Source organism: Denticeps clupeoides, chromosome 2, assembly GCF_900700375.1.
Source record: "Denticeps clupeoides chromosome 2, fDenClu1.1, whole genome shotgun sequence".
Classification (NCBI taxonomy): domain Eukaryota; kingdom Metazoa; phylum Chordata; class Actinopteri; order Clupeiformes; family Denticipitidae; genus Denticeps; species Denticeps clupeoides.
In genome coordinates this window covers 23,931,002-23,944,783 of record NC_041708.1, presented here as the reverse complement: position 1 = coordinate 23,944,783, position 13,782 = coordinate 23,931,002, and the positions used below count along the sequence as shown (strand labels likewise).

Sequence of the window (13,782 nt, the reverse complement as noted above, 5' to 3'; positions counted from 1 at the left end):
GTTGTCGTTTCTATACATAAGTAAGACAATAAGAAGGTTACAAGTTAATCTAAATATTCTCTAAAGAGGAAGGTCTTGAGCTGTCGTTTGAAGGTGCTCAGTGACTGAGCTGTTCTGACCTCGAGGGGAAGTTCATTCCACCACCGAGGGGCCAAGATGGAGAAGAGTCTAGATGAATGTTTTCCTTTTACCTTCAGAGATGGAGGGACCAGGCGAGCAGTACTGGAGGCTCGGAGTATACGAGGTGCAGTGCGAGGTGTAATAAGGGCTGTGAGGTAGGATGGTGCTACTCCATGTTTGGCTTTGTAGGCCAGCATCAGTATTTTGAACCTGATGCGTGCAGCTACTGGGAGCCGGTGGAGGGAGCGTAGCAGAGGGGTGGTGTGGGAGAATTTGGGAAGGTTGAAGATCAGTCGTGCTGCTGCATTTGGTATGAGTTGTAGAGGTCGGATGGTACTTACTGCTGCTAAAACTGCTTTCTACAAAGCAAAACTATAAGCCTCTGCCCACAACCCTCAAAAACTCAACATCTTCTTATCCCTACTCAACCCTCCGACTCCCCCTGCCCCAACTTCCTTAACAGCTGATGATTTTGCCAACTTCTTCACAGGGAAGATTGAAAAAATCTGTGAGACATTCTCCACCACTAATCCTACTCTTCCTTCTGAAAATTCTACAACTACTCTAAATCAATTTTCTAAGCTCACATCTGATGAAATCATTCAGATTATATCCACAGGCAACCCAACCACCTGTCCACTAGATCCAATACCTTCTGCAATGTTTCAAACTATCTCCCCTGACCTCATCCCTTTAAAACAGCCAGGGTTCTTCCAATCCTAAAGAAACCCACTGCTGATCCTACAGACATTAACAATTAAAGACCAGTTTCCCTTCTCTCATTTCTATCCAAAATCCTTGAGCGCTGTGTCTACAACCAGCCATCACTCCATCTATCACAGAACAACCTCCTGGATCCTAACCAGTCTGACTTCAGAACAGCTCATTCCACCGAGACTGGCCTTTTGCGGTTACCGAGCAGCTACATGCAGCCAGATTGGTAAAACTGTCATCGGTTCTTATTCTCCTCGACCAATCTGCTGCATTTGACACCGTTAACCACAAGACTCTCTTGTCAATCCTGAAGAGGCTTGGAATTCGGGGCTCAGCATGGCAGTGGTTTGCTTCCTACCTTGATGAGCGATCTTACCAAGTGACTTGGAAAGGATCCACCTCTACCTCACGTAGACTCTCCACTGGTGTCCCTCAAGGCTCGGTGCTAGGTCCTCTCCTTTTCTCCCTCTACACGAGATCACTTGGTGAGGTCATTTCCTCACATGGATTATCCTACCACTGCTATGCTGACGACACACAACTCCTCTTCTCCTTTCCTCCCTCTGATCTACATGCTGCTTCCAAAATCTCTGCATGTCTAACCAACATCTCGTCTTGGATGGCAGCCCATCACCTCCAACTCAACCCCACCAAAACTGAACTAATATTCATTCCAGCAGATTCTTCACCACATCAGGATCTTGCTATTTACTTAGACAACTCGCAGCTCCTTCTGCAACAGCCCGCAACCTTGGCGTAACTCTCCTTCTCAACTCACATCAGCAACCTTTCCCGCTCATGTAGATTCCTTCTCTACAATATCAGACGAATCCGCCCTTATCTGTCAACACAGGCCACCCAACTACTGGTTCAGTCCTTAGTAATCTCACGACTGGATTACTGTAACTCCCTTCTAGCTGTCAGTGTGTGACATCTATTGAAAATACAACCCAGACGTGTGACGTGAGTTACAAGCAGCCAATCTGAACTACTTTTATGCTACAGCATACAAGGAAATGTGTCCTCTGCATTTAACCATCACCATGGGTGAGCAGTGGGCAGCTATGAAAGACACCCGGGGAGCAGTGTGTAGGTACCGTGCCTTGCTAGGTGGCACTTTACCCAGTGGCCCTTTACCCATTTACATTTACATTTAGAATATTTATCAGACACCCTTATCCAGAGCAACTTACAATCAGTAGTTACAGGGGGCAGTCACCCTGGAGCAACTTAGGGTTATGTGTCTTGCTCAGGGACACAATGGTAGTAAGTGGGATTTGAACCTTGGTCTTCTGGTTCATAGGCGAGTGTGTTACCCGCTAGGCTAACACAGTGTGCGAGTGTGTTACCCGCTAGGCTACCGCTAGGCTACTACCACCCTATACCCATTTACCCGTTTCCTTAACCGCAAGGTCGTCGCTGCCACTGCCACCATAGGCCATCGATGCACTTGAGGAGTTACTTGAGGAGTATGGCTTCTACAGCGTCTCTCAGACTCTACAGCGTCTCTCATTACTTTTGATGTCCTTTCAAGAAAGCTGATCAGCTTAACCAAACAGAGGATGGCCGTGGAGCAAGGCCTGTAAATATATACACTGCTAGTTGTCCAGGTTTGGATGATTTGCTGAGCGGGAAAATTACACGGAGATCGATCAGGCAAACCACACTGATGTAAAATGTAAAATGACAGGAAAACTATTTTTCATCTGGGACAAGAGAGAGTGTGTAATGATAAGGGCATGCTCCAGGATATGTAGTTTTATGCTTGATTGGCCCAGTTTGGGCCAGTAGGTTTTTGTAACGTATGCATCCATTAAAAGAAATGCATTGTTAACACCAGGTTTACAAAGGGTTTGTAATGATTCGTCGTGCCTCTGAAATGTTGTCAGATTCTTTTTTAAATTAAGGATTTGATGCAGACAGTGCTTCCTCTGGATGTCCTCAATGGATGGAAGTGGAGTCCCTGTGATGCGCTGGGCAGTTTTCACCACCCGCTGCATCGCCTTACGCTCAGCAACAGTGCAGCTACCATAACACAATGTGAGACAGCTGGTTAGGATGCTCTCTATTGTAGAGCGGTAGAAGTTCACCAGGATGGTAGTGGATAACTGGTTCTTCTTTAATGTTCTCAAGAAGAAAAGGCGCTGGTGAGCCTTCTTGACCAGGCTGGAGGTGTTAATGCTCCAGGACAGGTCCTCTGAGATGTGGGTCCCCAGGAACTTGAAGGATGTAACAGGCTCTCCCTCCTGAAGACCACAATGAGCTCCTTGGTCTTGGTGGTGTTTAGGAGCAGATTATTTTCTGTGCACCAAGTGGCCAGATGCTGGACCTCCTTCCTGTAGGCAGTCTCATTGTTGTTGTCGATGAGACCTGTCACCGTAGTGTCATCTGCAAACTTGATAACGGAGTTTGATCCATACACAGGTCGGCAGTTGTGTGTGAAGAGGGAGTAGAGGAAGGGGCTCAGCACACAGCCCTGTGGTACACCAGTGCTGAGCATGATGGTAGTGGAGCAGCTGTGGCCTGACCTTACATGCTGTGGTCTGCTGGTCAGAAAGTCCATAATCCAGTTGCAAAGTGAGGTATTAATGTCCAGGGCTCTAAGTTTAGTGATTAACTTAGAGGGGATGACAGTGTTAAATGCTGAGCTGAAATCAACAAACAGCATCCGTGCATAGGTGTTTTAGCGATGCTCAATTGCTCAATAAATTTCAAACTTCATGCGAGAACTACAGTTTTCTCACACTGGAAGCAGATAGATCCACAAACCTCAACAGAAAAAATTCTCATCTACTATGCACTGTTCAGTACCCTAAAAAATGGACAAACCTGTTTTCAGGGCACCATGATGCTATTTTAAAATACCAATTTTGCCATCACATGCTCACTCTGCCCTGGAGCGTACTCCCTTCCTGACTTGGTCATCCCTAAGGTTTCTCCTTAGGATTTTTTGGGGTATCAACTGTAACGTCCTGTCAAAGCCCACTGATATATTATATATGTGAATTTGGGCTAAATAAGAAAAAAAATGTAATTCTTGGAGCTACAGCCTAAGAGATTCTGTCATTTCTCTTAAATTTAAAGAAGATAAATATTTGGTTAATTTTGCTTGTAAATATTATGTAGGTCTTTTGCATTAAAGGGCTCAGAAAATGAAGCGAAGGACGTGATCTTCAACCTCATGAACCCCTTGAAATATTTCTGCTAGTCCAAAAATCGCCTGTAGAGGGGGCAGTTGTTCCTGAAGTCAAATTAGTTCAAATAATGTGCCGCTACAGCGTGTTTTATGTGCGACTTGGACAGTAAAGCAAACATTTAACTGAGATGCTGTCTGTGAATTTATGACCAAAAAGTTTATGCTTTAAGGTCATTTGAGAAACTTGCAGCAGTGCATTTCTTCACCAACCACGAGAGCAGTACCGTCCTTTTTTTTTTCCATTTAAGAACCATTTGGTGAAATTGTGACGGCTCTGGATGAGGCAGCTGCCCACGTCGCGGGGCGCGGGGGTATAAAAGCTGCAGACGCGCCTGAGTCCCGCTCACTCCCAGAGCTGAGACCCCCCCTAGTGGCTGCGCCTGGAACTGAAGGTAAGGACGCTTCGCATCTTCGCATTAAACAGCGTAGCCCAGGCAGGCAGTCTGTGTCGTTTCTTTCAGAAATAACTTTTTCTCTTGCTCTTAAAATTGCACATCGGGCATTCATTTCTGTAGGAGGACCTGTTCTCGCCAGCTGGGAAAGTGAGATGCAAAGTGTAGTTCTTCTAACAAATAAAACTTAACAGAATAATACTGAACCGTAAGAAAATGGATGAAACCTTGCAGTCTTGCTCATTCCTTCTCTGTCTGGGTTTGTTAAAAATAGGCTGCAGTCTGTACAGTGATTTTCTTACTTTCCTCCCTTTGACGTGTCAGCCGTCATAAAGCATTGCCTCGTGCCAAAGACTAAAAAAGTAGCATATCCCAGAATTTTAAGAATGCGCAGTAGGCGCGGGGTAAAAAAAAGTGCATCAGAGAGCAGGTTGTAATTTCCTGAGTACAGTGCATGGCATGGACTGAAACTACAGGTCATGCCTCAGTTTATGGCCGGACTTTATAAAGAGAGTATTTTTTTTATTATATTCATGCTGTTGGCTTGATATTATTACAGGCCTTAAAATGACAATTATCTTGTGCATTATGAATTCTTTAGAGGTCACCTACAGTAGTGAAGCAAAATGTGTGTGTTTACAGTCTGAGGGTGAAGCTGTCAGAAAAGCAGTGAAACACTGTGATGCACGTGACATATTTGAGCAGTTGGATCACTGTCCAGAGGAACTCATTTACATCCATTCATTCCTGTGATTGACCTGGGGCAGTGGTGGCCTGGTGGGTAAGGTGCAAATCTCTAACCACCAAGGTGCCACTGAGCACACAATGACAAAGGCTTTCACTTTAACTTCATGTTTTCTGTCTGTTTTGTTATAAATGCAAAATATGAATTAACACCCATGAAGTTATGTAGTAAACAAAAATATCTTATTTTAAGTCATATGCTGTGACGATGACAACACCTTTTTTTAGAAAATCAGTCCAATGGTCCTGAAAGAGTTCCTACGTTGATAACTTGTAGCTGCTTTTCCTTCACTCATATTACTGATCATTTTACGAATCTGCTTATGATGGAATTAGGTTTTCTGTATTGGTTCCTTCAAAATGCCCTTTATTTACATTTACATTTACAGCATTTATCAGACGCCCTTATCCAGAGCGACTTACAATCAGTATTTACAGGGACAGTCCCCCCTGGAGCAACTTAGGGTTAAGTGTCTTGCTCAGGGACACAATGGATCCCCACAGCAGATGTGTCAAAATTTACGACTGATATGGTTTTTGTGTCTGATGTTATGTATGTAACATGATGAACATGATTCATATATACATATACAAGGTTTACAAGGGGCAGTGGTGGCCTAGCAGGGAAGGAAGCGGACCCGATTACTGGTTCGAATCCTAATCCGCCAAGGTGCCACTGAGCAAAGTAACGTCCCCAACACACTGCTCTCCGGGCGCCTGTCATGCCCACTGCTTGTTTGGTTAAAAGCAGAGGACACATTTTGTTGAATCACCGTGTACTGTGCTGCAGTATTTCACAATGACAATCGCTTCACTTTGAAGAATAACACTCCAGCAATCAGCACCGCAGACAGCTCCTCTCCACCATCCGGTAATTACATTACACAGGTAAATACACGCACAGGACAGACGGAATTACAATACAAGTTATATCCCCTCCATCACAGTAACCACACCACTGCTCCAGATGAATTACTTCCACACCATCTGAGCGAGCGCCAGCCCGCTGGTTTACTGCACTTGATGTCGGCTCCAGCATGTGCCAGTCTTCCATCAGGTAGCGTGGAGTGAGTAAGGGGTACACCGGAGCTTGTCGAAGCTAATAAGAATGGACCATCGATGCTAATTGGCGTGTCCCCACAGCTCTGACACAGACAATTTGGGGTTCGGAGCCATGTGCTGAACGTGCTGCAAATCGGCCATGTAATTAGCAGCGCATTTCTCTGGAGAGTGACCTTCAAGGTTCCGGTGATGATGAGGCAAGAGAACGTTGACATTAATGTCGAGACGCATGTCCACTTATCGATCATCTAACAAATCTAACGTGCCGTAATGTATGATGTGCAGATCCACAGTCGCGGAACTTTCAACAATAATTATGTGTGAAGTTATCCTCTATGCGCGTGTGGGAGGTGGACGAGTACAAATGTCACAGTTTTACATTCTGTGCTAAAGACAGCCAGGGTTCCCATGGCAACAGTGGCCTTTCTGCGGCTACAGAGTTTCTTAAGTTTTGCATGAGAGTTTTTTTTTTCAGTTTATTAATCTCTCCCTAAAATGCTCCCTTATTAAATACCACTGGGAAAACATATGCAGAATACAAAAATGGTCAAGTTTGATTATAAGTGACAAAAATTAGAGTGTGCCAAAATCTTGCAAAAAACAGTGTTGGATGTCCCATCTTTTAGGACATGGGTTTAGGTTCTGAAATTGCATAGTTGTTTAACGTATATGCACCCAAGTAAAAAAGAATGTGGAAATGTACATAGATAACCTACATGGTGTGTAAGTATAAGTGGATTGGTCTGAGTAAAATAAATCTTTTTTTAATTTATTATCTGCATTCTAGTTCTGTAGCAAACACTACATTGCTCATGGTCCCAGTAATTATAGAATGTGAATATAAAAAGAGACAGCTAAAAGACTCTAGGCAAATTGAAAGTATTTAAGAATGTAAAGGTGGGTGCATGGGGTATGCCGTGCTTTAAGGCGTTTTTGTTTTTTTTTTGCATCTATACTATATGACAGGTTGATGAACATGAAAGACAAATTCCTCTTCTGAAGTCAACCAAAAAATTACCGTTAAATGTAATAATGTGATGAAGACATGTCGGGTTAGCTTTCAAACCAATACACCATCCTGGAAAGATCTTCACTGTACCACTCACATCAAAGTGCTTCCAGTCCATTTACAAAAAGCAAAAGTAGAAGCCATTTAAAAAAAAAAGATTTACACACAAACACCCACTGAACAAAAGAACATTTGTCCGCGATCCTCTACCTCTGTCCACAAATGGCCGACCCGGCACACAGCGACATGCCATGTTTATTTTCGCTTCGCATTCACTAGCTTGCTGCCTGCATGGTTGTTTTCCTTGGCGGCCGCCTGCGGTTGTTAGGGAGACGCTTTTTTGGCGAAATGAAGGGTCGTAGACACCACTGGAGCATAGCAAAAACACGAGACCACACGGTTGCACCAAGAACAGATTTAACAAGGCTGGATAAAAAAAAAAAAAGAGATTGTCACCGCTTCACCATCAAGGCCTCGGAGCAATATTATATAGAATGAATCCAGTTGGCCTGACATCTGTCTTTCCCGGATTTATTAAAGAAAGTTCTCCGCATGTAAAATCTTTAAAATGATTTTTTTGCCATTCTTCTCCAGTCTAAACGGTCCACTGACGCTGAAAGCAAAGCGGGCTTCTGTGTGACAGTGGCAGAAAGCGTGTCAGCAAGACAAATCCACGTGACACATGCCGAAGGTTGGCTGACAGTCGGAAAGTCTGTGTAACTAAAGCCCCTTTGCTTACAAAAGCTTCATTCGTGTCCAAAACCTCACCTGCTTCCCCCAGACCTTCATGAACGCGGGCTTGATTTAAACAGTGACGTGTAGAAACAATTAATGACTGGCTTCCATGTGGTTGTTCATGAATTCAGGTTGCATCAGTCAGCAGCTCTTCCACGATGTGGACTCTGGGGACATTAACAGCATTTCTGTCCTTGGCCAGTCTACGAGCAGCAGAGGATGAAGACGTCAGAGCTGGTTTGGATAATTATTTTCTGTCTTATTGTGTCCTCGTAGTCAGGTAACCAACTCAACTACCAGCCACTTACAGTAAATTGGAAGGTCATGAAATTTCACTCTAATGGTACTAACATCAGAATGTTTTTTTTTTTGTGTCTGTTCAGATATTCATCCACAAAACAGAATTAGCCACACAATAATAATCAAACTGCAGTGAATAATCAACAAGTAAACCAAGAAATACAGTTTAAGTTTTTTTTTTAAAGAAAGTTCTGACTTCCAAGGCTTAAATGGACAGTGGTCCCAGTTCTAGACTGTGGGAGCAGAAAGACATGTTAGCTTTCCTGCTCCACGATCATCACATTTGGCAGTATTTGGTGTAGGTGGACAATCCAGGAGGTAACGTCCCGGCTCACCTTGGCTTAGAACCAGACCTGTTTAGCATCAGTGCATCAGTGCTATGATATTATAGCCCCCCAAAAGGGGATCATTGTCAGGCAACGTTGCTAGTGCTGGACTCTAGCATCACACTGATCCAAGGGGGCTGAACTTGTCAGTATGGGACCAAACAATCCAATTCCATACAGCACTGATGTTATGTGAGAAGTAAGAACATTTTTTATTTTTTTTCCCTTTTGCTCCTTTGTCAGGCTGCAGCACAGCTGTGAATGACTTGGTGTACATCATCGACGGTTCCTGGAGCGTGGGCTTAACAGACTTCGACACGGCCAAACGCTGGCTGGTCAACATCACCAGCGGCTTTGACATCAGTCCATACTACACGCAGGTAGCTGTGGTGCAGTACAGTGATACGCCGCGGCTGGAGATCACGCTGGGCAAACATCGGAGCACGGCTGAGCTCGTCACCGCCATCAAGGACATCTCCTACCTGGGTGGGAACACCCAGACAGGCCGAGCCATCAAATTCGCCGTGGACCACGTGTTCCCCAGCTCAAGGCGCTCAGAGTCTGTGAAGAACCGCATCGCTGTGGTTGTGACGGATGGGAAGTCGCAGGACGATGTTGTGGATGCTAGCATGGAGGCCAGGGGACAGAACATCATCCTCTTTGCTGTGGGCGTGGGCGACGAAGTCACCACCTCGGAACTGGTGGCCATTGCCAATAAACCTTCAACCCACTACGTGCTCTACGCTGAGGACTATACGAACATCGCCCGCATCCGAGATGCCATGGAGCAGAAACTTTGTGAGGGTAAGGGACAGGACGTTGCTTTCTGCTGATTGGCCAGGAGCCTATTAATCATGTCTATCAATTTAGGAAACCAGAAAGTGGAATAGTCCAACTGTTAATGAGAAAAGGTTTATTAGATATGCGTGTGATAAAGTAATAAAGGCACTTCCCATTTCCACTTGCACCAGCCTCAAAAGAAGTAATGGCTCTAGTTCTGTCACGCAAACCCTAAAACCCTAAACCCTAGAACGTCTTAAAACAGAGGAGGCGGAGCTTGGAAGCATCTACAGTAGGCTCCATTCACACCCTGAGCGGACAGCCACAGCGCTCCACAGCCAAACCAGGACTCCATGGCTGCGGTGGAGGGTGGAGAGTATAACAGATGTGATACGCTGGAGACAGAGCGCAGAGAAGCCCGGCTTATTCAACAACTTATAGGCTATAAACCAACTACAATCTGAGCCAGTTTCCATTGACAAGAAAATACACAACTGGCAAGAGAAGAGCAAAATATATATACACATATTGACAATTCTTGAAAAAGTCAAGCAGCGTTGAGAGCAGCAGAGGTACTGTACATTTAGCTTGGTTTCCTTGTTTTTTCCGACAAAGAATCAGTGTGCCCCACACGCATCCCTGTGGCTTCACGTGATGAGAAGGGCTTTGAGTTAATGCTGGGGATGAAGATTCACCAGAAGGCCAAGAAGATCCAAGGATCCTTGGCATCTGAGCAGGCTTATTTTCTGGACAGCAAGGTGGACATCACAGAAAGCACGAGGTGGGAGATCCTTTCTGTTCTCTGACAGACGTTTGTTTTGTTGTTATACATGATTACCCCTATATATGATTTATTAATATCCATCATTTTATCTTGATACAGCCTGGTATGGAACAGCATATATTAATAATAACTGATTCCTCATTCCTTCCTAAGGGAGATTTTCCCAGAAGGGCTTCCTCCGTCGTATGTGTTTGTGGCAACTATTCGGCTGAAGGGTGCTGCCCGCAAGCAGAAGTTTGATCTCTGGAGGGTGCTGTCCAAAGGCAGAGCTGTCCAAGCTGCAGTGACACTAAACGGAGGGGAAAGATCTGTCACTTTTACCACCACCAACCTCGCCAATAAGGAGCAAGTTATCTCCTGCAACGCCCAAGGGATTGAGGTGGGGGAGAATCTGTCAAGATATTTTAGCACGCTTTCTATCTCCTGCCATTCCAGCGCTCCTCTGGGATCTTTTGAAAGAGAAGATCTAGTTATTACTGGCCACTTGGCTGATCAGTCATTTTCCCTTTACAAGCAATTGTGACTTTGACCCTTTTATACTCCCTTAAACATGTCATTTTTAGGTAGTCAGTGGATTAGTAACATGTAGAAATAAGAAACTGCTTGAGTTTTAAGGGGTTAAACCCACGTTAAGCCCCTACAAGGAATGAAAATTGCTTTCATCCTCTGAGGCGCACTGCAACACGGAACCACTGAAACTGACTCAATTTAGAACTCTGTGGAGGTGCATTCATGGCACCTGTTCCAACGTTTCCAGGAGTGCCGCGGCATCCTGTCTGGCCTGGCGTGATGAATTCGAAATGTTCCAACTCATGACACCAAACACATTCAACGTTTCTGAACAAGCTTTATTAAACCAAACTTTTCCTGAAAATGTGGCCTGGGCAGTGTATGCCATGTTCACAGGGTGGAGCAATGCTTTATATTTCTCAAAAAATGTGACCCTTGTGCAGACCTAACATGAGCTTGGCAGAGACACATGGCATTAGTACTACTTCATAAGTAGCATAAGTAGCTTATAAGGCGACATATTGTTCATAATTATGTGGTGTGGATAGACATTCAAACATACTAGTTGTGTGGTGCTTCCTGAAATACATTTTTATATACAAATTATTCATAAATGGGGGATCCAACGCAAGAAATGTATTTAATATTTGTCGTATCAGGAGAAGATGAAGTACGTTTAATGAATCTTTTTTTTAAGAGTCTCCTCTTTTTACCTTCATGGCTGCTTTGTTCACTATTGTCTTCATGAAAAGCTCATCAACATGAGTGAATGACAAGAAAGTGTTCAGCAGAAACCTTCAGGACTGCTGGAAACTGTCCCCGTTGTCCAACTTAAGGTGGTGGAGAGAAGACGAGTGTGAAATGCTGCCATCACTGCAAAAGTTTTTTTTTGTTGTTGTTGTTTAATGCATAACTTTATTTGTGTTATTTCATAATTGTGTGTATTTTGTTTTGTTCTATAAAGTAAAAACTGTCAGACCCATAAATGAGTATGTGAATTCAAACATTTTTACGGTATCCTTGAAGATGCAGTGAAGTTCCATATTTACTAGACAGAGATGTAAGACCAAGTTGTTTTTTGTGGGATTTGACTACAGATGCTCTTCAACGAAGGCTGGCACCAGGTGAAGTTGGTGGTCCGGCCCAACGGTGTCACCTGTTTCGTGGACGACAAGCAGGTTCAGGAAGCGACACTGGAGCCTGTGGTGCCCATCTTCATCAATGGGAAAACACAGATTGCCAAGAAGTTCAAGGCTGAGGCGACCATTCCTGTGAGTAGAAACTCAGCCATGGCTTGAGAAAAACACATTTTTCCCATTCAAGACCCCATACGCGCATAGAATGCCTGCCCGAAGAGACTGAAAAGTCTTAAAAGGTCAAAAAAATGCTTCTGCTGTACTGCAAAAATTGATTTTATTGTTCGTGACTGGATGCACATTACTATTGATGGACAAAAAATGGACAGGCATTTAGCAATGTTAACGCTTATCAAGGGTTCATTAATCTACTTGTTTTTAACTTTAAATGCAATAGGTCGAGATCCAGAAACTGCGACTCTACTGTGACCCTCAGCAAAGCGAGAGGGAGACGGCCTGCGAGATTTACTCTGTGGTAAAGCAGCCGCCAAGGCTTTCCTCTCCATCTCTCTGATACAACTGGAAACTGAATTATAGAGAGTTGATAATCTGAACGTAACCTTTGTTTCTCTCTTTTGTTTTTACAGGATGACGAGAGGGTGAGTAAGGCTCTCGTTCTTTCCCCACTAACATTTATAGTGAAATGTGGAAAAAAAGAGAAAGTAATGTTGTCTGAGAATGAATCTGAGTATCTTAATCCAAAAATTACCAGTGGTTAAATTCATCATAAATCCTAATCCTCCTCCTTCTGTTGATTTTGACTTAAGTGTCCACTGGACCGTAAGCCTGCAGTTGAAGAGCCCCCAGTGGATGAATGTGATTGTCCCATAGGTAGCCCAGGACCACCGGGTCCTCCAGGACTGAAGGTTTGGAGAAACATTTACAGCCTTCTGTAGGCATGAACAAGTACTTGCATATTGTATATAGCAATGAAAAATCTGGTAAATCGGCAGGGTGTACGTGGTGAGAAAGGAAACGATGGACCCCCAGGGCCTGACGGTAAGCCTGTGAGTATATTAATATTCCTAGTACATACTGTTCATGAACATACATCATCAGTAATTAACAGGACACTCTCTTCCCTTTTCTCTTTAATAATGTGACATAACTTTCTATAGCTATTTACATATTTTAATACAAAAAATGTAAAGTGAAAACTAAATGTCAGAATTATATACCTTTTTATTTCTGGGTAAGTGATGCATGATGTATTTATCTATAGAAAAAAAAAAAATTTTTTTAAACATTGAGATATTTCATGTTCAAATTGCATTAAAGGGTGGCCCCGGTGAACGGGGTAAACCAGGTGAGCCTGGTATGCTAGGGGAGAAGGTGAGATATTCTGTTCTTTAATCTCTGGAAATTAACACTGAAACACTAAAACACTAAAAAAGTTCCTTTTTCTCTACAGGGTGCAGCTGGCTCGCCAGGACAAATGGGAGATCCGGGGCTTAAGGGATATAAAGTAAGTTCATCATACCAGAACAACAATTTACTGGACATTAAGACCCTTGATTTGTGAAAATATTTTGCTTGGTCACTTTACTTATTGATTAATTATGAAGAAAAGCTCTGCAAATGCATTCACAGTGAATGTGGGACAACCACTCCACTCAACATTGATTGCTGGGAGGGGAGAATTTCCCTATAAGGATTCCAGCTTTCGTCCTCCATTCAGGTCATTTGAAGGGAAATCTGATTTGATCTGATCAGCCAGCCCAGAGAGACCAGCAAAGCTAAACCTCTGCTCTTTGAAAGAAGCAACTAGTTTGGATGAGATGTTTGCATTTTGCAATGTTCCGTCAGTGAGGATGATCCAAACAAGGGCAATCCAATTTTTATCTCGTACCCATTTTCAGGGTGACAGAGGTGAACAGGGGCTTCCGGGAGAGAGAGGACTCCCTGGACTACCAGGACCACCAGGGCCTGAGGTAAGGTCCAGAATGGAGGAACCTAGCAAGAATCTAGCTCTTC

General features: G+C 43.8%; 1 protein-coding gene across 1 annotated transcript in view; it reads left to right on the top strand.

The window, feature by feature from the left end:
* The first annotated feature begins 4,295 nt into the window (after nucleotides 1–4,295).
* LOC114784862 (collagen alpha-1(XXI) chain) overlaps nucleotides 4,296–13,782 on the top strand; it is a 31,967-nt gene continuing 22,480 nt past the window's right edge. Inside the window, exons 1-13 of the mRNA XM_028970646.1 lie at nucleotides 4,296–4,422; nucleotides 8,104–8,209; nucleotides 8,842–9,402; nucleotides 9,994–10,159; nucleotides 10,316–10,541; nucleotides 11,770–11,943; nucleotides 12,206–12,283; nucleotides 12,396–12,407; nucleotides 12,576–12,674; nucleotides 12,762–12,815; nucleotides 13,087–13,140; nucleotides 13,220–13,273; nucleotides 13,668–13,739. Coding sequence (XP_028826479.1) covers nucleotides 8,131–8,209; nucleotides 8,842–9,402; nucleotides 9,994–10,159; nucleotides 10,316–10,541; nucleotides 11,770–11,943; nucleotides 12,206–12,283; nucleotides 12,396–12,407; nucleotides 12,576–12,674; nucleotides 12,762–12,815; nucleotides 13,087–13,140; nucleotides 13,220–13,273; nucleotides 13,668–13,739 — 1,629 coding nt within the window. The 5' untranslated portion in view covers nucleotides 4,296–4,422; nucleotides 8,104–8,130. The remainder of the gene's footprint in view (nucleotides 4,423–8,103; nucleotides 8,210–8,841; nucleotides 9,403–9,993; nucleotides 10,160–10,315; nucleotides 10,542–11,769; nucleotides 11,944–12,205; nucleotides 12,284–12,395; nucleotides 12,408–12,575; nucleotides 12,675–12,761; nucleotides 12,816–13,086; nucleotides 13,141–13,219; nucleotides 13,274–13,667; nucleotides 13,740–13,782) is intronic.